At 38.8% G+C, this 22,042-nt stretch overlaps 2 protein-coding genes across 2 annotated transcripts; one reads left to right on the top strand and one right to left on the bottom strand.

Annotated features, from left to right (window-relative positions):
• Nucleotides 1-3,955: 3,955 nt before the first annotated feature.
• On the bottom strand, nt 3,956-6,688 carry LOC124848436 (cinnamoyl-CoA reductase-like SNL6). The gene is made up of 5 exons (XM_088101102.1): nt 6,383-6,688; nt 6,140-6,297; nt 4,897-5,088; nt 4,310-4,668; nt 3,956-4,223 (listed from the first exon to the last, which is right to left on the bottom strand). The coding sequence occupies exons 1-5, from the start codon at nt 6,510-6,512 to the stop codon at nt 4,142-4,144; spliced, it is 921 nt and encodes a 306-aa protein (XP_087957228.1). The 5' UTR covers nt 6,513-6,688; the 3' UTR covers nt 3,956-4,141.
• Nucleotides 6,689-15,102: 8,414 nt separating this feature from the next.
• On the top strand, nt 15,103-16,556 carry LOC148192181 (uncharacterized). Its single transcript, XM_088100036.1, has 3 exons — nt 15,103-15,712; nt 15,806-16,131; nt 16,518-16,556. The coding sequence occupies exons 1-3, from the start codon at nt 15,103-15,105 to the stop codon at nt 16,554-16,556; spliced, it is 975 nt and encodes a 324-aa protein (XP_087956162.1).
• Nucleotides 16,557-22,042: the final 5,486 nt, after the last annotated feature.

Here is a 22,042-nt window from a genome sequence, read left to right as displayed (position 1 = left end):
AGTTGGAGGTTTTTAGAGAGAAGCGGAAGAAAATGAAAGGTTAGGTTCTGAGGAAGAAGATGAGTGATGCAGGTGAGTGGGAGGGTTTTTCGAAAATCATTTTTGATCATTCAAATCCCAGACGAACGAGCGTCTCCTCTGCTGACACCTGCACCCCCACTTCTGATTTCAGAAGTTTCCAACTCGACACGTGGCGCTCGTGCATGCAGTGCAAAGTGGGTTTTAATTACCCGGAGTAGTGACGTGGCTTGTGTATTAATGGTGATGTGACAGAGATTTGCATTGCTGATTTCCTAGGTCTTACAGATTCAATGACACTTTTGATTAAAAATGATATAAAGTCATAAATTTAAGACTTAGTTCCATTCAAATATAATAATATGGCGTAAAATTTAAATTTTTTGGATCTTAATAACATTTTGGATCATAAGAAAAACAATATATTTCTATCTTAGAAATGAGTATTTCTATCAATAATTAAATAAAGTATTAGTTATAGTGTAAATTTTGTAAAATGTTTATTAAAAGTTGCAAAAATAAAAATAATCTGAAAAATGATGTGGTGCGATGAAACTCGATAATATAAATTTTGAAATATTTTGGCATTTTTTATGCAAGCAAATTGCAATCACCTGTAATAAATATATTTTTCATATATACATTGTTTTATGCAAGACATAATAATATAACTTTTTGTACATTTTTAATATATGATATATCACATAAAAATTTACACTTGATATTTAAACACCTTCACTCGAATACTTGGTAGAGAAATATCTTGAATAAATATATTTTTCATAAATAAGTATAAGTTATATGATAATTTTGTAATTATATAAACAATGAAAATATAAACATTGTTCATTTTTTATAAAACTATGACTGAATTCATATAAATGTATACAAACTTGGTTTGGATCACATATTGGTTTTTAAAACTGTAACATCCCAAAATACAGTAATCACTATAATTCAGAATTTATCACAATTAACAGTAACAGTAAACAGTCTTTGCGTAATTAACAGCTGCTCCAAAAGAAAACAGCACTTATATAAATAAACAGTACTGTACAGTAACTTACAGTAGAGTTTACAGTGTTCAGAATTTTAGCAAAATATACAAAACAGATCTACAGGAACAAATCTGCAGAATTATATACAGGCTGCCAGAATACAGCACACCCAAAATTAACTACTGCTGCTACTACGGAACTAATCCCTACTGCTCCAATTTTACTTCAACGTCCACAAGGTTGGCATCCTCCAAATTTTCTTCTTCCAGTACTTGCTCAAGGGATGCACCACCATCTGCTCACATCCACAACGGATGATCATTGCATTTCGACAAGACGGATTATACATGGACATTAGACAACACAAAGGAAATGCAAGGGTAAGCTTATAATATTTAATTTATAAAATCAACACATACAGTTACATATCAATCCACACATTCAACATGTAAGCTCATCAATTAACAATCATATAGATACGTATAAACGACAGACCGTCCGGACTGTATGAACCGTGTAGCTACAGGCGTCCTTGCACCCGAGTGGTGTGGTAACTGTATTACACTCGACAGCTGCCACTCGAGGTTAACCCTATCCAAAGTACCTCTAAGGAATAGAGTCTCCTGCCATTCCCACGCATGACTACTCCCTTCTACGTGAAGATGAGTATCACGGAATATCAGGATGGACCAAGCCAGCATTAGCATGCCCACAGTCATACTTTACAAAACTCAATAATCAATCATATCAAAAACGTTCCTCCTTGGAACGCTAATAAAATCCAGTTCCAATAATTCGTTCAACATATCATTCACCATATTAAACAGTTCACTGATTCACATTTTCATTCCGTGTTCCACTCTCTTAATTCCACGAACGTTCATCACTTAATCAACAGGACTTAACATGTTACAGTACTCCTACATCCTCGTTTCTGAACAAAAGAAACGAACCATTTATTCACTTAACACGTTTCAACACTTCATAATTTGAAAATACTGATCTTTAAAAGATATGGATGATACTTAGAAATATTTTGAAGGTAAAGAATCCAGGTAGAATCCAAAGGATAAAACCCGTAAGAAAATGTTTAGATAAACAATCAATATAATTGATTTCAAAAAAAACAACACTGCCAGTCAAAGAACGAACGTTCATTAACAATTTGGACGAACGCCAATTACGTTCTCTCAGAATTCAATGGTAAGGACGAGCGTTCAGTTATATAAAAAGTAACCGAACCCTCCTTGAACGAACGCTGGGTCAATGACCGAGCACAATCAGAACGAACGCTTGGTATAAACCGAGCTCAACTTAGAACGAGCACTTCAGTATAAGACCGAACACTCTGTAGAACGAACGTTCAATATAAGGTCGAACGACAATAAGGACGAACGACAATAAGGACGAACGCTCAACATGAGGCCGAACGTCAATGAGAACGTACGCTCGACTTAAGGCCGAACGTCACTTATTTATAAAGTTTTAAATATTTATCTATACTGAGCAGAAACGAACGCTCATTCACTCAATTGGGGGACGCTCGTTCTCGAGCAGAATTCATTCCAAATGAATGAATTCCAATCTAAGTCATGTTAACCAAAAACCGAACGGTCTAAGACCGTACAGTGACGAGCGTCATTTAGCAACAGAGAATGATCAGAAATTCAGAGTTTTCACACTTAGTAGAAATTTTTCCAGATTTCCATTTTTCAACTTTATACTTTCATTTCCAGATTTAATTCCCTTCAGACACCATCATCATGCAAATTTCAACATTTAAATCATTCCAACCACACAATAACCATTCTCCATTTATCCATAATCAACTCAATCATGCATTTAAATCAAATTCATCATCAAATAAAATTCATATAAGCCGTATCAGTTCATGACAGATCCATCCAAACCAGAATACATATCAGATATCAGTAAACGTTCTAAATACTCAAACATCATGTTTTTCTTATATGAATCTCAGATCATAAATCAAACAGTATAAATTAAACATATAAGCTTCCCTTACCTGGTCTAGCAGTGAACTTTTAACAGTGTAACTTGATTCTGTCCAACTATGAATTTCTACCCAATCAGCTCTTTCTTACGCTCCTCAACTAGATTTAACCAAAGAGACTCAGAAACTCAGATTTTATTCTTTGCATGCAACTGAAACAGTGTTCCTAGAACTTCTAGAATTAGATTATGGTTTGGAACTTACCAGTTACAGGATCTAAAGAGGTTCGGATCAATTCGAAGCTTACTGCCCCGTGAACGTTTCTATGGTTTCAGAAAACTGATTGGAGTTGAATGAAGTGAGTAATGGTAGAAGGAAGATGAAGGTTCGTAGAGAGAAGTTTGGAGAAGATGAAAGGTGTGGTTTTCTGAGGAAGACGAAGTGTGCGTATGAGTGAGAGATTTTCTCAAAACTCAGAATTTTGGGTGGATTCCACGTCAAACAGGAGAGCGTCTCCCAGTCTGCCACCTGCACATCAAACTCTGATTTGGAATTCTCTCCCGTGACACTTGGCGTGTGTGCATGCACAGATTGGTGCGTTTTTAATGCACTGAATGTGTGCAGTGGTGCGTGTTTCAGAGCGCGATGTGGCACTGTATTAGTGCACACCATAACAGTATATATTTCAGCAGATTTGAAATGGGATTTAATAGGATAAGCATTTGATTATACTTCATAAATCTGGTTTAACAAAGAATTATCATTGCTAATTTTATAGGGTCTTACAAAAACTTAAATATAATTCAATAGAATAAAAAGAATGCAATTTTTTTTTTTAAAAAAAAATCGATTTAGTTTCTCTTTATTCAATTGTTTTTATTTTCGGAATGATGTTTTCGATCTTCGTCCAATAAAATTGTTTTATAGACATAAACACTATTGTGACTCGCGGTGAAAAAATGGACGGTGCATTAGGCAAAGAGAATTTAAAAACAGGAAAACTATTTTACATTATATAATATTAAAACAAATAAAGAAATGATTATTTGATTGAAATACATTAATGTGTATAATGATACTAATAATATGAGGGTATTATAGGTACAAATTTCTGTTACATTTTGCACACGAATACTCTCCCGCAGAACAACATCCAAGGTGACTGCTTCAATCAAGCTTCAAAGTTCACCATCAATTTGTTCAACTTCTTGTTGCTAATTTTCTGTTCGATAAAACCCTTACCGAGGTCACCACTGCAGACAAATAAAAAAGTTGAATATGTCAAAGTTAACATTTAAAAGGAAAAAAAAGTCAAAATAAACAAAAAAAGTCCTCTGACCTTTGCGGCGATGGAGAGGATGAAGACGACGAGGAAGAACCAGCAGAGGAAGTCAACTTTTGAGCTAACTGAACGGCGTCGTCTTGGGTGTTGATGATGTGATTAAAACACAAATAACGACCGTAAGATGAGACTTCTTCGTAGACGCAGATATGGGCATCCACCAAGAAAGGTAAATCAACGGTGACGAAAACACCATCCTCGTACATCTCAGCAGCTCCTCTGAGGTAAGGGTGTTGGATGGTGAGATCATGAGTCATCAATAAGCCAGCGTTGATGGACACCATATTGACTCCTCTATCCATTGCCAAGGCCCACGCACTTTTCTCAGCCATTGTCTTCGACACACCGTGCCATAACTGTACAAAACATTCAATTATTCAGTTTTGTCATTTTCCTCGCATCCCATCTTCCCTTACAACTCATTTTGTTTCCCACATTTTATTCATGCACGTTGCTTATTATCATCATCTATCAATCAATTATGCAACATACCCAAACATGAAACTAGGCTAATTAACTCTATTTTTACTATAAAATAATAATAAAAGAATATTAGTGTTGCATCCAAGAGACGTTATATATACCTTGAATTTGCGACAGAAATTAACATCACTCCAATGTCTCTCATCCAGATCCAGTTCCATGGTCTTGCGATCCTCTCTCCAAACTACTGCGGTTGCTGAGGAAGTAAAAACCACTTTATCCATTGTCTCTGTCTGGGCACAGGCTTCCAACACGTTGTGTGCAGCTCTTACTTCCACGTCTGCCATGTATTCCTGTACGTTTTCAAATACCACACATATCACTTCTGCTCTCAGCACAAATCTCAAACTAAATTTACTACTTTTCAGAAACTGAATTAAATGCTCTTTTGATGACCACGTATATTTAAAACCGTTGACTTGACAGAGTTCAGTTTTAAAACGTTCGTATAATTTTTTATTCATGATAAACAAATGATAGAAATGAAGAAACACCTAATTTTTCCTAAAAAAATAAACTTTCAACGCGTTTTATGAACTCTGGTAACAGTTGAACCGTAATAAGTTTTCTGCCAAACTACTTCTTTAGTCAAACAGACTTTCCGAAAAATGCTTGCCAATAAATTAAATGCACCGGACAATTAATTAGGAATTGAAGTTTTTTTTTTTTTTTTGTAAGTCAGATTTGTTTTATAATTTACTGACAGGAAGGTTCTGATATGGTAAAGCAAATATATGTAATAAAATATGCTTTAGAAGATAGCAAAATGACATATATAGACAGTGCTAAGTGCATTCATTATTGCAATTCAGTAATTAAACTAATTAAGACATGGCAAAATTTAAATTTATATTATCAAGTTGTGAACCTCTGTATCAGCGTCACGCATGAAGTGCAAACCTTTCCGTATCAATATTTCATCATGATTAGCAATAATTTAGGAATAAGATGTCGATAAGATCAGACACTTGATGAGATAAGCAAATAAGCACATGGCTGAAAACTAACCAGCACAAACGATTACGACACATGAGTGAATTATTAAGTGATTGAGATGGATAACCAAATCAAAACTACCACGATTGGTTTCTATTAATTACAATTAATTTAGCATAAAGGCGAATTCACCATTTACTTGACTATAATGGAGGCGAGTAACCCACACATGAGTAGGGTCATTCCAGCACACCATGAAGCATCTCAGGCAAATTCTGCATACACCAATAAATTAATGCCCACAAAAGGCTCTCATGGTTTAACTATTTTCATTATTTTGTTTTAATTGCGATAGGATGAGGAATATAACAAATCTCATAAAGAAAGAAGAAAAAAAGAAGTGCTTACGTCATAATTTGGTTGGTCATGTGGAGGTTCGAACGTGTAGAACAAACCAGAGCAGCCTCGGAGTGCCTCGATTATGCTATGGTAATCGAATGGGTCAGATCGAAAAACCTTGAGCTTATTAGAGTCTGCGGAAATCCCATTGAGTAGGTCTTCATCCCCTGAGACACGATCGGAAATTGAAATTGAAATCGAAATTGAAGGGAAGGAAGCGTAGCATGAAGAGTTAAAGAGATGATCGATTACCATATTTTTGGAGAGAGGCATGGACGGTGTAGCCTCGTTGGAGGAGTCGCTGGACGAGGGTGAAACCTAGGTGGCCGGAAGCGTCCATGACGCAAACTGTTTGAGTGTTTGTGTCGAAAGAAGGAGCCATGGCAGTGAGTGAGAATTGAATAGCGTTTGAGAATGAAAAGAAAAGAAGAGACGAGTTGGGTATATAAATAGAAGAAGGGCTGCTAGCATTGAAAGGGTGTGGGGGTAGATAAGTAGGAAGGAGGTAGTTGCCTTTTGATAGATGGACACGCGCACACCACCAGAGAAAGGGAGAAACTAAAGAAAAGTAGATTTCTCATCCTCACACACTTTCGCCAACAAATTTAATCAAACATTTTTTTTAATAATTAAACTTCCATATCGCTTTCAATTCATCATATTAATTATTATTGCTACATATATTTTCACAAAAATTACTTTTCGGTTATAATTTTTCACTCTTCCATACCATAGTTAAAAAATGTTCAAGTAGAAAGTGTTTTTCAATGGGATGGTTAAATGAACTGGTATAAATAAGTTCACCCACACACCAAACCTTCACCATGTTTTATGTATGTCCAGATTCATAGGTTAGCGTTCAATCCGCTAAGGAATTTTTTTTTTAAAATGTATTAATTGATCTTGTCCTTAATAAATATTAAATTATTTGTTCAAAAGTTTAATGTATTCTCTGAAATTTTGAACAGCTTTAATTTGTTTAAAATGAAACTACTTTAAATAAGCATTCATAATTTATGTACGCTGTAAAAATTAATATTGATTTTTTTTGTTGAGAATTTGAGATTTTTAATGAATGAGATCGTGCATTATTATACTTCTTTGTATGTCCCTATATCACATGATAGAACATCTTTTAAAATTTCATTTAACTTTTACTCTAATTATAAATCTGACCTTAAAATTTTAAGTAACTTTTTTTGTAACTTTTACAATGACCCTTTTAATTTTTTGGAAATCATTTCAGTTTCTACATTCTGTATTGAAGGTCTTATCTTTTCCTATGGGACAATACCTTCTAGATAATATATTTTATGTTTAAAATCTTTATTGAAAATTTAACGCTAAAAATACTATCTTTATGCTTTTTAATTCATTTTACCGAATAGATTAAATAGTATTTGAATTGAATTGAATTAATACTAAATTTATTTAAAGTATACCAAGCATTGAATTATTTAAAAAATGACTTATATTAATTTAGTTTTAAAAGATAGACTATTCACAAATAAAATTGTTTCATCTGAACTTGATTATAACTTAAAAGGTTGAGAAAATGTACTCTAAAAAATAATTTTTGAATGATAATAATTTAAACAATCCAAATAATGAGAGTAAGAAAAAAATATATAATATGTTTAACTTGCTTTATATACGCATAAATATACAATCCATATATTTAACAATATATAAAGAGCAAATTATAATATTTATGCATTATAACTTTCATGTTCGGGGTGGACACGAGCTTGTAAAACATTTTTGGTCAAACCTAGATATTATAGGATGTGCTTCTATCCATTATAAGGGATTATATCATCACAGTGCAATGGGCTTCAGGCATTTCGAAGGTCATCAGTAGATTGATGTATCCTTTGGAGATCGTGGTCGTTGCAGTAATGAACCTCTCATGAAATGCTGACATGGTGGGTACCGTCTTGCGATCAGTAAATCAAGCTCTGAACATGGTCAACGCTTCAAAGGAATCCTCCATGGTGGGTACCGTATTTCACGCGAATCTTGTTGTGTTGGCGATATGCGATCTGTTCGTTAGTTACGCGAGCCTTCTCCCAGAGAGTTAGACCGATGTCGGGAGGTGATTTCCCATTCTCCAAGCCATTCAACTTCTATGGAAGCTCTTGGAGGTACATGTAGGGCTTCAAGCTCGGCATCATAGCACTTGTGTTATTCTTCGTTTCGTTTTGCTGAATTAGCATTTGCATTTTATACTTAAGGGTCGTTTCTGGGTTAGATTCCATCTTGTGAGAAAGTTGGACTTGACTTTGGGTGGTGACCATGGAAGAGTGAGGTTAAGGAAAAGTTTTATCAGGCCTTATGATTGGCTCTAAATGTTATTAGCGGATCATGATGGACCTTTGGACATGTGGCATGATCAGAGTGATTTTGAAGTTTATGATTGGCTCTAAATGTTCTTAGCGGATCATGGTGGACCTTTGGACATGTGGCATGATCAGAGTGATTTTGAAGTTTTTGACGGGTACTCTTGAGGGATAGAACACAAGAGAATATCTATTTGTAAAAGACTTTCCAATGTTCAAGTCGGTAAAAAAGTTGGGAGTGTTTCTCCCTGCACCTCACCAACTTCACCCTGCATCTCTCATTCTTTTGATATTTCCAATTCGAACCCTGTCAGGAATATTTTGATTTCCAAAAAAGCTGACCCATCTATTCAAACCCCTTTCTCCACTCCAGTCCCGCATTTCACAACTTGAAAACCCTACACCCCTTTGAGTCCCCTTTTCCCTTTCTTCTCGAATTTCATATCTCACCCTCTTGCAGTAGTCGTGCACTCCTTCCTGCTCTCTCTCTCTCTCTCTCACTACTTTCACTATTTAATTTGAACCCGTCCTCTCCTCCTGTGTGATTTTTCGTTTGGTGGCTATTTGGTGTTGGTATTGGTGGTTGTGTGGTGTTGCTATGGTGGTGAGGTCTAGCATATCCGTGCTTCTTTTTCTTCGAGCTGGCGTCCAGTTTAGTTGTTGTGTGATTTCCTGTTGTTGTTATATAATGCATGAATTCTGTTAAATGTTGTTATGGTACATGCCTGTTTGGATGCTTGATTTGTGGTTGGGGTTGATTGATCTAGGTTGTGATGTTTGCATATGGGGTGGGAAGAGTATACGAGAGGGACGGACGTTTAATCCACCAAGGCAGTGTCGCACATGAAAGCACGGTTACTATGCGCATAGAGCCACAGTTGGAGGTTCGGTTGAGGAGTGCCGCAATTGGAGGTGCGACTAGTGTTTCCACCGAAGTTCGTCAAGTGCGGCTAAGGAGCACCGCATTTCGAGGTGCACTGGACATTTTCCGAAATTGGATGTGCGGTTGGTGTTGGGTGATGTGAGTTTTTTTGGGTTTTATTTTCTTATGAGTTTTTCACTAGTACAGTAGAAGGAAATGGCCTCGGTTGTTTTTGGTCATAGGCCTCGGTTGAGAAACCGAGGCATATCTGGACGAGGTAAAAAGTCTTCTTCTTATGCCTCGGTTGTAAACCGAGTTAGTATCTTATCTTATACTATCTCAATTGAAACATGAACCGAGGCAGTAAAGTGGTTTTTATTTTTTTATCTGCCACACCTTGTGGAGCATGGGGAAGTAGAAGTGTGTCTAGAGAGAGTGGTTACACAAACTTTGAAGACAACAAACAATTCATCTCTGGGAAACTCTTGGCTCAACTTGGCAGCAATATCTCAACCCAATTTCCTGCTGGCAGCAATAACTTGGCAAATGCAGCAATAACTTCCAATCCTATGGTCTCTCCTTCAAAGAACCTCTTCTCATTCAGTGCTTCCAGCAGGATCTCCAAAGCTTCCATGGCTTCCTCCGTGGTGCCTTCTCTCGTCCCTTCTCATCACTCCAGCATGCATTCCATAGGCAAAATCTACAAAAATAAAATTGAATGATGAGTTTTGAAACTAAAGGCAGAGAACCCAAAAACGCAGAAGCCCTCGCTGCCAAAAACGAAACCCTTGTTGCCAACGAAACCCTCGCCGCGCCACCGCTGCCGCACCATCAGCTCGTCCTTGTCGGTCCATCGTCGCGCCTTTGGTTTTCCATCACCTCGCCCTTCGGTCCATCCCCTACGAAGGCGAGATCCACCGCCAGCCGCCAGCCGCTAGGCGCCACCAACGAATCCCAAATCGAAACCCTAAATTGAATCGCTAACGGAGACAAAGTCACGCCGCGGACAGGGACCGTCACGCCGCGGACAACCTCCCACCTCCACAAACAGGGACCGTCACGCCGTGGAGACAAAGTCGCGGCGGCCGCCCCTACCTACGATAAATCGCGTCTGAACCTGAAAAGAAACAAGGGAAGAAGAGATCTCGCCGCCACCTTGCTCCGACCTCGCCGCGACCTCACCATGCCTCGCCGTCACCTCGCCATGCCTCGCCGCACTCGCCGCCAACGTTAAGTTGCTTCTGGATTTCGCATGCTCTGGATGCGTGCTCTATATGTTGCAAGTGACGGGAGTAGTAGAGGATACCCCTTTTTTCATTTCGGAAGGTTTATGCCTCGGGTTAGAGGACCGAGGTATTTGGAACGTTTATGCCTCGGTTGGGTTAGAGGACCGAGGTAGAAAAAAATTAACCTCGTTTAAGGTGGGACGTGGCAGAACATCAGGTCTCGATTTTATTTTTAACCGAGTTAATTTGGTTTTTATGCTTCGGTTTTTTTACAACCGAGGCGTATAAGTTCGTCGAAATTGCAAAAATGTCACCGCCTTTATATATGCTTCGGTTTTCTAAAAACCGAGACATATGACCCGTGTTCTTATCCCTATTTTGTACTAGTGTTTTGGGTTTTCTTTTGTTAATATGTTTTAGTAGCATGTGCTTTTATTTTTTTGTTTGGTAATTTTCTTTTAATGTGTTTTTTTTCTTAATTTTAAATTTTGTATATAATATTTATTACGTATATTTTGCTGTTTAATTTTAACTTTTTTTTTCTGAATTTTTTATTTATTTCATTAAATAATAATAATTATTCATAATTTTTTTATTTTTTCAATTATTATTTTGTTTCTTAAATTATTTATTATTTTTAATGTTTTTGTTATAAGTTGTTATTATTTAAGTATTATTAATTTTTGTTGTTATTAATTTTTTCTTGATTATTTTAAGTATTTGTAAAAAAAAAATGAGAGAAGATTGAAAATGCAATGTACTAAAAAACATAAAATGATAAGCGTGTGCAGATCAGCTAAAAGAAAGTGTCTCGCACACTGGAACTGCACTTTGGAAGTGCGGCACTCCTAAACCGCAATTCGAAGTGCAGTTGGGGGTATCAACTACGCCATTATTAACTGCATTTCCACCTGCGATTTACGTGTTTACTTCAAACAATACACTAACTTGAGAAGTCTCGTTGCCTTCTTCCTCACCACCACCGGACACAACTACTACAATTCTGAATTTAGAAAACAATGTAACAGTGAAGAAGTGAAAAATGAAAGTGAAAAAAATAACAGTGAAGGGGATTGTAAGACCCTAGATATTTAACTCTGCAAAACACCTGTCCAATCAGATTTAATGTAATTAAACCACTCTGCCAAGCATTGAAAAACGCACCCATGCCATTACTCAGAACATTAAAAATCCACTCACACTCTCTGCCACCCATCTGCCATGTGTCATGCTGGAACCTTCTAAAAATCAGTAGTGGAAGACAGGTGTCCGCGTGTGAATGAACGTCCGTTTGACTTGGTAAAGAGAATTTAATTTTCTGAAAACACTCCTTCCCATTCTCTGCATGCATTCACCTTCTTCCTCAAAACTGATTTCTCCATTTTTCTCCACCTTCTCTCTAGAACCAGTTCACCTTCTCTCTACTGTAATTCATTCCCTTCTCCTCCGATTTCATTTCAGAACCGTAGGAACGTTCTCGAAGACGCGGACGTTATTCTGGACCGAACAAAATTAGAATCTGAGCTGGTAAGTACTCTTCTCTAGTAGTTCGTCCATTAGGGTTTCATGCGAAAACAAGTTCTGGGTTCATGCATGGATTATATCTGAGTCATCTCTGATTTTGGTGTTTAGATCAAGTGAAAGTGTTTAGTAAAACTGAGGGTAGAACGCTGTTAGAGGACGCACCATACCTTGCTTTAGGAAGTTCGTATACTGATCCGGGTAAGGGAAGCTTATATATTTAATTTATACTTGTACGATTGTATGAAAGCATGATATGGTCTATCTGTATGAAATATATGTATATGTGCTGATTTGATATGTTTGAACGAAACCTGTTGTACTGGATGAACATGATTTTTGATTTGGTTGTACTGCATGTTGATTTTGATGCGTATGAAGGATGAATGAGTAGTCTATAGTTGGATTTGATGATGTGAATTAAGGTTATAAAGTATGAAAATTAATGTGGATAAGAATTCATAGGAGTTTAAATCGTATGAATAAATGTTAAATTTAAGATAGTGAAAATCTGGATCTGATAAATTCCCTATGATAAATTACGCTCGTTATCGAACGGTCTTATACTGTTCGGTTTCCCTGAAAAAGACTTAGAAGAGAATTCTTTCATTTGGGAAGAGTTCGGTTTGAGAACGAGCGTTTTCATTGAATTACTATGTTTGAGCGTTCGGCTCAACATAGAGTTGTCGTACGCCTTAAATTAAATAATACTGAATTAAATAGCGCTCGGTCTTATACCGAACGTTCGTTCTAAATAGTGCTTGGTCTTATACCAAGCGTTCGTTCTAAATAGTGTTTGGTCTTATACCAAGCGTTCGTTCTAAATAGCGCTCGGTCTTATACCAAGCGTTCGTCCTAAAGAGCGATCGTCATATTGAATAACCACTTTGATAAAATAGCGTTCGTTCCAACATTTCAATATTCATCCTCTTACGTTCGTTCAAAACTGGCATCGGTTCTTCATATGCAAAAGTCTTCAAAGAAAATTCTATGTGTCATTGACCATCCTTGGTACATTAAATCTGGCCCAAGATCTATATGATGAAATTTTTCTAAGTACCATTATACCTTCAATAAGAGTCAGTTCATTTAACTGACCAAACAGAGAGTCGCGTTCGTCCATCCAGTACTTTATTTGGACGTTCGTCCTAATTCTTCAAAGGATTGAACGTTCGTACTTTTATGCTCTTAAAGTTAAAGATGAAATTGATGATAAATCATAAGAAATTACAGTGTGAACACTATATGGAGTGATTCTATGATTATGGATTTTGGACGAGCGTTCCAAGGAGGAACGTCTCAGATATGTTAAATATTAAATTTGGTAAAGTATGACTGTGGATAAGTTAAGACTCGCTGTCCATCCTGATATTCAGTGATTACTCTTCTCACGTAGAGAGGGTAAGTCATGCGTGTGAATGGCAGGAGGTCCTTAGTCCATAAGTTAACATGGGTGACGTAAGAACGGACTAACCTCGAGTGGCAGCTGATTAGGTGTATCCCGGTTACTACATCACTCGAGTGCAAGGACGCTTGTAACTACACAGATCATACAGTCCGGACGGTCGTCATATAGATATATATATATATATTTATATAATGTTACATGATTGTTATATGTTAAAACTATGCGCTTGTGTGGAATGATATGTTTATTGTATGTGTTGATGTATAATTTAAATTATATAAGCTTACCCTTTTGTTTTTCCTTGTGTTGTCTACTGTCTATGTACGTTCGTCCTGTCTTGCAATGATCATCCGTGTGGATGTGAGCAGAAGGCGAGGCCACTCTGGAAGACGTTATTGAAGAAGAGAATTTGGTCGAGGTGGAAGTAAAAGCCGAGCCTTAGAACGCTCGTTATGATAGGATTGTAAATGTTAGATTTCATTTTGACGTTCGGTTAAATATTTTGTAAAACCGTTCGTTCTAGACTTTCCTTATTTTCGTTTCGTAAATGGTATTTTCTGTATATAAGCCGTTCGGCTTTGGAACTTTGATCCATTATGGTAAAGACTGCACTGTTTTACTGGTTTAATGTAATTAATTCTGATTATGGTAATTACTGTATTTTGGGATGTTACATTAGTGGTATCAGAGCAGTTTTGTTCTTTTAAGGGACACTGTAGGTTATGAGTGCACTATGTTTTTGCTGTGTGCTTATTATGTGTTTAATGAGTTATTGTTTTAACTCTTGAACATTACTAACGCTCGTTTTTCTCTGGTCCAGAGAACTAATGGCGCCTAGACTCCCTCCTCCTCCGCAACCGAACGAGTCTGATACGTCCAGCAACACTAGGTTGTTGGAAACCGTGGTTGAAAGATTGCATCAACAAAACACAACGTTACTGGAGCAGAACGCCACACTGATGCAGCAAAACCAGGCCGCTATGCAGAGTTTGGAGGCCTCTCGTGCCAACTCTGAAACAACCCAAAGGCAGCTAATAGAAATCCTAGCGGCAACAAGAGGTGCGCCTGGAGCATCCTCTTCCAACGCTGCCCAACCTGCTACTGAGTGGAGTTTGGAGAGCTTTTTACAACACCATCCAGCCAAGTTCAGTGGGAAATGTCTCCCTGACGAGGCAGATCAATGGTTACTGGATATGGAGAGGATCTTCAATGCTAAGAGGTGTCCGGATGAGAACCGCTTGGCGTATACTGAGTACTTGCTAACTGGAGAAGCGAGCCACTGGTGGGCGAGCGCGAGGGCCATTTTGACGGACGCTCAACAACCAATCACTTGGGAAGTGTTCAGAAACAAATTTTATGAAGAGTACTTCCCTGACAGCGTCCGTTTTGCAAAGGAGGTTGAGTTTTTACAGCTGGTTCAGGGGGGTATGTCTGTTTCAGAATACACCAACAAATTTAAACACCTTGTCAGATTCAATACAATGGCCACTAGTGAAGAGTGGCAATGTCGGAAGTTTGAGAACGGTCTAAGGAGTGATTTGAAAGTTCTGATTTCAAGCTTGTGCATACGAACGTTTCCTGCCATGGTTGAGAGGGCCAAGGTGTTGGAGAAGAACATGGCAGAAGCTGAACGACACAAGAAACAACAAACAGTAAGGGGACCGATCGTCTCAAGGGGAAATGTCAATCAGAGGGGATCTCCTTACGCTCGTCCGACAACAAACACGAGTGGATCTCAAGCCTTGATTCCTGCCGGACAGTCTGGGCAGCAAGGAAACGTCACCTGTTTTAAATGTGGTGGACCACACTACCGTTCGTTCTGTCCTCAACTGGTGGGGGGAAAACACTGCAACAAATGTGGAAGGAATGGACATGTGGAGAACGATTGCAACTTTGGAGGGCGAGCGGTAATGAGATCACCAACCGCCGGAAGGAATCAGCAAAGAGGTGGACGAGCCCAAGCAGTGGGACGCGTTTATGCTATAACTGGGGCGGAGGCAGCCAATTCAGGTACACTTATCATCAGTACATGCTTCGTGTATGGCACATCTTGCTGCGTATTGTTTGATTCGGGAGCAACACATTCCTTCATCTCGAAGGCGTGCGTTGGCAAACTGGGTTTAGAAATGAGCGAGATGCAGTTCGATCTGGTGGTGTCAACCCCAGCGGCTGGAGAGGTTAGGACGTCCACTATGTGCGTCAGGTGTCCTATAGAAGTAGAAGGGCGTAAGTATAAAGTAAACCTTATCTGCCTACCTCTTCAAGGGTTGGAGGTGATTTTAGGAATGGATTGGCTGGCTACCAATCACATTCTCATAGATTGTGGGAAGAAGGAGTTGGTGTTTCCGGACGAAGAAGAAGAAGAATTATCTGTAACGCTCGGTCAGTTAAAGGAGGACATAATGGAAGGTGCGAGCTGTTTTCTGATCATGACGCATGAAGACCAAGAGTTCGGAGGATTGGGAAATGAACGAACGTCCAGGGAGGGCAGTATTGAACGAACGATCGTGAATGAATTTCCGGACGTCTTTCCGGAAGAGATCCCTGGACTGCGTCCCGTTCGTGAAGTTGAATTCACCATTGATTTGGTGACGACAGCAGCACCTATATCAGTTCAACCTTACCGAATGGCGCCTGCAGAGTTGGTTGAACTCAAGAAGCAGATTGAAGAGTTGATGGACAAGCAGTTCATCAGGCCGAGCGTATCACCTTGGGGAGCGCCTGTGCTCTTGGTGAAAAAGAAGGATGGCAGCTCTCGGTTATGTATAGATTACAGGCAATTGAACAAGCTGACCATCAAGAACAAGTACCCATTGCCAAGGATAGATGACTTGTTGGATCAACTGCATGGAGCGACGATGTTTTCTAAGATTGATTTACGTTCGGGATATCACCAAATCAGGGTGAAGGAGGACGACATCCAGAAGACTGCTTTCAGATCTCGTTATGGACACTACGAGTATGTAGTGATGCCTTTTGGAGTGACGAACGCTCCTGCAGTATTCATGGATTATATGAATCGCATTTTCAGGCCGTACCTGGACAAGTTCGTGGTCGTCTTCATAGATGATATTCTCATCTACTCCAAGACCAAAGACGAACATGAAGAACACTTGAGGGCAGTGCTGAGCGTATTAAGAGAAAAGGAGTTATATGCAAAGTTGTCCAAGTGTGAATTTTGGATGAAGGAGGTGCAGTTTTTGGGACATGTTGTGTCAGCTGGAGGGATCTCGGTAGATCCAGCAAAGGTACGAGCGGTACTGGAATGGAAAAGTCCACGTTCGGTCACAGAAGTAAGGAGTTTCGTTGGTCTCGCGGGCTACTATAGACGCTTCATTGAAGGATTTTCTAAGATAGTAGCACCACTAACACAGCTTACCAGGAAAGACCAACCGTTCGCGTGGACTGATTTGTGTGAAGAACGATTTCAAGAGTTGAAGAATAAGTTAACGAGCGCTCCAATGCTGATCATTCCGGACACGTCCAAGCCCTTTGAAGTGTACTGCGACGCGTCTCATCAAGGGTTGGGCTGTGTGCTCATGCAAGAGAGGCGAGCGGTAGCGTATGCGTCTCGTCAACTGAAGATTCATGAGAAAAACTACCCAACGCACGACCTGGAATTGGCAGCGGTCGTCTTTGCATTGAAGATTTGGAGGCATTACTTGTACGGATCTACTTTCCAAGTCTTCAGTGATCACAAGAGCCTCAAATATTTATTTGATCAGAAGGAGTTGAACATGAGGCAGAGGCGTTGGTTAGAGTTTTTGAAGGACTATGATTTTGAGTTGCTCTATCATCCGGGGAAAGCTAATGTAGTGGCGGACGCCCTAAGCAGGAAGACAGTTCATGTCTCGGTGATGATGATTAAAGAGCTAAGTTTGGTGGAGAGTTTCCGAGACCTAAGGTTACAGTTCGATCTGGGAACGAACGTTATCAGATGTTGTAACCTTAGAATTTCCAGTGACGTCTTTGACCGAATCAGAATGAAGCAACGCGAGGACGAGGAATTGTTGAAGATTTTAAGCGCGCTCGGTACGGATCAGGCCAAACATTTCAACACTGGAACGGACGGCTTGTTACGATACATGGGACGGACGTGCGTTCCTAATGATGGCGAGCTAAAGCGAATCATATTGGAGGAAGCACATCATAGTCGTCTTAGCATACATCCAGGTATGACTAAGACGTACCAAGACCTTCGGTGTTCGTTCTGGTGGCCTAGAATGAAGAGCGATGTCGCTCGTTTTGTAGCGTCATGCCTAACCTGTCAACGAGCGAAGGCGGAACACCAAAGACCTGGCGGCCTATTGCAGCAATTGGAAATTCCTGAATGGAAGTGGGACAGCATCTCCATGGATTTCGTGACTCATCTACCACGCACGGTCAGAAATCATGACTCGATTTGGGTGATCGTGGACAGACTAACGAAGAGCGCCCACTTCCTGGCAGTGAACTTGAAGATGTCGATGTCAAATTTGGCCAAGTTATATATTAAGGAGATCGTTCGTCTGCATGGAGTGCCTTCAAGCATAATTTCTGACCGAGACACGAGATTCACATCTCGGTTTTGGCAATCCTTACAAGGCGAATTGGGAAGCAAGTTGCAGATGAGTTCAGCATATCATCCTCAGACGGACGGCCAGTCTGAGCGGACCATCCAGACGCTGGAAGACTTACTGAGGACGTGCGTCCTAGATCACTTGGGTGCCTGGGATGAAGTCTTGCCGCTCGTGGAATTCACTTACAACAACAGCTTTCAGGCTAGCATTGGAATGGCGCCGTTTGAAGCTCTTTATGGGAGAAAATGTCGAACGCCACTATGTTGGTTTCAAGAAGGAGAGAACGTGCTAACCGGACCTGAGCTCATCCAGCAAACGACCGAGAAGGTTAAGCTGATCCAAGATAGATTAAAGACGTCCCTGAGCAGGCAGAAATCATATGCGGATAGAAGAAGAAGACCCTTGGAGTTCGCTGCAGGAGACCATGTATTTTTAAGACATAACCCGATCACTGGAGTAGGCCGAGCCGTTCATCCAAAGAAACTATCACCCAAGTTCATAGGACCGTACCAGATTTTGAAGAAGATTGGACCAGTGGCGTATGAACTTGCCTTGCCTCCTCAACTATCAAATCTTCATCCAGTCTTCCACGTTTCCCAACTCCGTAAGTACATAGCCAACCCCTCTCATATATTGGAGTTGGAAGACGTTCCACTACGCCACGACCGAACGCTGGAGTTGCAACCAGTGCGTGTGGAAGACAGCCGCACCAAGCTATTGATAACAGTTGAAAAACTGTTATTTTCATGCTTAAAGTTGATACTAAAAGCAACCTTTAGACTTAGAAACTAGCTTGAAATCATGCCTTTTGTTTATATTTTCAGAAATAAGAGAGCTGGACAGGTTTATGCTTGATTTAAGTGTTTTTGTGCAGGTTTTGAGGTGAATTTGGTGAAAGAAGTGAAGAATAAGAGAGAGGACATTAGAAAAGACAAGAAAGAGTGCAAAAAGGAGAAGTCGAAGGCACCGCTCAGCGGCAAACTACCGCTGAGCGGCACTCAAGAGGTGACGTTGGAACCACTGAGGGGCAAAATGGCCGCTGAGGGGAAGAAAGAAGACGCGCAATCACCGCTGAGCGGTAAATACCGCTGAGCGGCACTTTTTGGGCTTGGACTTTTGTAATCTTTTGTAACTCTAGATTAGTATATAAGGGCTTGCACGTCCTATAGTTAGGCATCTTTGGCAGAAACGAGGCAAACACTCTCTCTTTCACCCCTTTGAAGGAGGATCTTGGATGCTCAGGCTACCTCTTCACCTTTATTGGGTTTATTCTTTCATACTTTCATTGTAATTCATCTAGGTTCACCATGAATATGGTGAACTAAACCTTGTATGTTTGTTGGGGAATCAAAGTAATCTCTTGAAGCTCTCATATATGGATTTGTTGAGTACATCTTTGAATTAAGACATATGCTTTCTTTCATCATTAGTTAGGGTTTTTCCTCTTTGCTCAATGCTTGCATTGTTTAACTCATTCTAATGCATGATTATTGGTTTTGTTGATACGGACACGTACGGGGAAATCTAGATTCGGGGAATTTCTCCCAATATTATACTGACAATATTATATTGGTTGCCTTTAAGCTCCTGCACTCATGAACTAATCATTAGGAATGCTAGGAATTGTATGAACTATTTGATTAGGGAGAAGCCATCTAGAATGGTACATTAGAGAGTGGCATTAACAATGATGATTTGAATGTTGAATTCCTAAAATATATGAGAGTGGATGAGATGAAATTGACCCCCAACAACATATTCATTCATATATTTCCTTGAAAGTGTTTATCTTTTGTCTTTGTCATTGATCAATTCATGCATACATATTTAATTTTCGTCTTTGCATATTAAACTTCAATTATTGTGTTCTTAAGTCTTAGCTAATCAACAAATCACATAACTAAACTAGGCCGTGAGTCCTTTGGGAGAACGATACTTGGTCTTACCAAGTTTATTACTTGAAACGATTCGGTCATACTTGCCGATTGTGAAACAAGTTTGTGACATCATATTTTGGTGCTTACAAATTTGTCCATCAAGTTTTTGGCGCCGCTGCCGGGGATTCGTGGTTTAACTGGTTAATTTGTGTGATTATTGATTATCTTTGACTTTAATTTTGAATTTCTGTTTTTATTTTTTCTGTTTTTATTATTTGATCTTTTTAGATTTTATTTTTATCCTTTAGGTTAGATTTTATTTTTATCTTTTTAGATTAGATTTTATTTTAATTTCGAATTTTTATTTTATTTTATTTTTCTGTTTATATTTTTCAGTTTGTATTTTATTTGATTTTATTTTATTTTTTTTCTGTTTTCTGTTTTTCTGTTTTCTGTTTTTATTTTCTGTTTTTTATTTTTCGGTTTTTATTTGATTTTATTTTATTTGATTAGATTATATTTTATTTTATTTTATTTTATTTTATTTTCTGTTTGTATTTTATTTTATTTTATTTTATTTTATGTTTTTATTTTTCTGTTTTTATTTCCTATCTTCTTATCTTTTCAATTATATCCTTTGATTTTTTTTCTTTTCTCTATCTTTTTGTGCTAACAATTGTTTTTAGGGTTTTGTGCCTAATGTCTGCAGAATGCAATTTGGTCAAGAGTTTAACTATAGGGGCACTCAATTCTACCAAAGTAATCTCAACCAATGGTGGGAACCTCACTCAAGCATGGATCAAAGCCAATTTTGGCAAGCTGCTGGACAATTTGAGAACCAACCACAACAACAATGGCAGCAACAACCCTTTCTATCAGGAAGTTTGGATAGGTTGGAGGACACCCTTCAACGATTTTTGAAAAATTCCGACTCTACTCAGAAAAGCATTGAAGAATCATGTAAAAGAATGGAGACGCAACTTCGTCACATTAGTCAGATATTAAATGATGATGTTAATACTGATGTTAACCTTAAGGAGGAAGGGCAAGTCATTATCACTGAAAGTGACAAGATTCTTGATGAGGAAAAATTAGAGGGAGATGAGGAAAGGGTAGAGAGAAAAGAGAAAGAAGAGTTGAGTGAGAAAGATAAAGATGAAGAAAAAGAAAAAGAATTGGTTGAGAGAAAAGAGAGAAAGAAAATTTGTGTGAAGATAAAGAAGTTGAGGAGAAAAAGAGAAAGGAAGAAAAAAATAAAAGAAGAGAAAAAGAGAAAATTTAGGGAGAGAAAAAGGAAGAAAAAGAAGATGAGAGGAAAGAAGAAGAAATCACATGAAAAATCACATCCTCATCTAAAGAAGAATCATAGGAAGGAAAAGAAATTTAAGTGCTTTATGGAAATCTTCAAGAAATTGGAGATTAAAGTTCCTATGATTGAGACATTGCAACAGGTTCCTGGTTTGATCAAATTTCTGAAGAAGTTCAGTAGAAAGAAGAAAAAGAAGAAGGAACATGAGCTTTACTGGGTCAAGCTAATGACGTTAAAAGAGCGCTTGCTGGGAGGCAACCCAGTGGATTTAAAAACTTTTGATTTGGTTTTGTAACTTTTAAATTGTGGACATTATTCTGTAAATATTTTTGTTGGATCCAGCATCTACTGAAGGATGCTAGGTGGTTAAGCATCTACTGAAGGATGCTAGGTTTGTAACACCTACTGATGGGTGTTGGTGAGAAAATTTTGCACCTACTGATGGGTGCTGGTAAGTTGGAAACACCTACTGATGGGTGCTGGTGGAATTTGGGTCAGGCTCGTGACGTTAAACAAGCGCTACCTGGGAGGCAACCCAGTTGATTGATTGTTTTCTGTTTGTTTATTTTTAGGATTTGCATAAGCATTTTTAACATTGAATTGCAGGGAACCTATGAGGGGTATGCTAGGAAGGCACGTAGGTCAAGAAAAGAAGGAGAGGAGCACATCACGACAGTGCCGCTGAGCGGGATTTTACCGCTGAGCGGTACTCTCGCAGACTGGGCTTTAGTTCCCCTTAGCGGGACCCGAGCCCATTAGGGTATTTTTATACCCCAAGCTGCGTTTTAGGGTTTATTTCCAGACTTCTCTC

This window comes from Vigna umbellata, chromosome 10, assembly GCF_029865625.1.
Source record: "Vigna umbellata cultivar VRB3 chromosome 10, Vumbellata_1.0, whole genome shotgun sequence".
In the NCBI taxonomy this organism is placed as follows: domain Eukaryota; kingdom Viridiplantae; phylum Streptophyta; class Magnoliopsida; order Fabales; family Fabaceae; genus Vigna; species Vigna umbellata.
Note: the sequence above shows the minus strand (reverse complement) of the source record. Positions and strands in the feature narration are given on the sequence as shown.

Coding starts and splice junctions, on each gene's coding strand:
- LOC148192181 (XM_088100036.1), top strand. CDS start 15,103: ATGGCAGAAGCTGAACGACACAAGAAACAACAAACAGTAAGGGGACCG. Junction 15,713..15,805: donor TCCTATAGAAGTAGAAGGGC/GTAAGTATAAAG, acceptor ACATTCTCATAG/ATTGTGGGAAGAAGGAGTTG. Junction 16,132..16,517: donor GAATGGCGCCTGCAGAGTTG/GTTGAACTCAAG, acceptor TCGCATTTTCAG/GCCGTACCTGGACAAGTTCG.
- LOC124848436 (XM_088101102.1), bottom strand. CDS start 6,512: ATGGCTCCTTCTTTCGACACAAACACTCAAACAGTTTGCGTCATGGAC. Junction 5,089..6,139: donor ATGACCAACCAAATTATGAC/GTAAGCACTTCT, acceptor GAAAACGTACAG/GAATACATGGCAGACGTGGA. Junction 4,224..4,309: donor TCCTCTCCATCGCCGCAAAG/GTCAGAGGACTT, acceptor ATTTGTCTGCAG/TGGTGACCTCGGTAAGGGTT.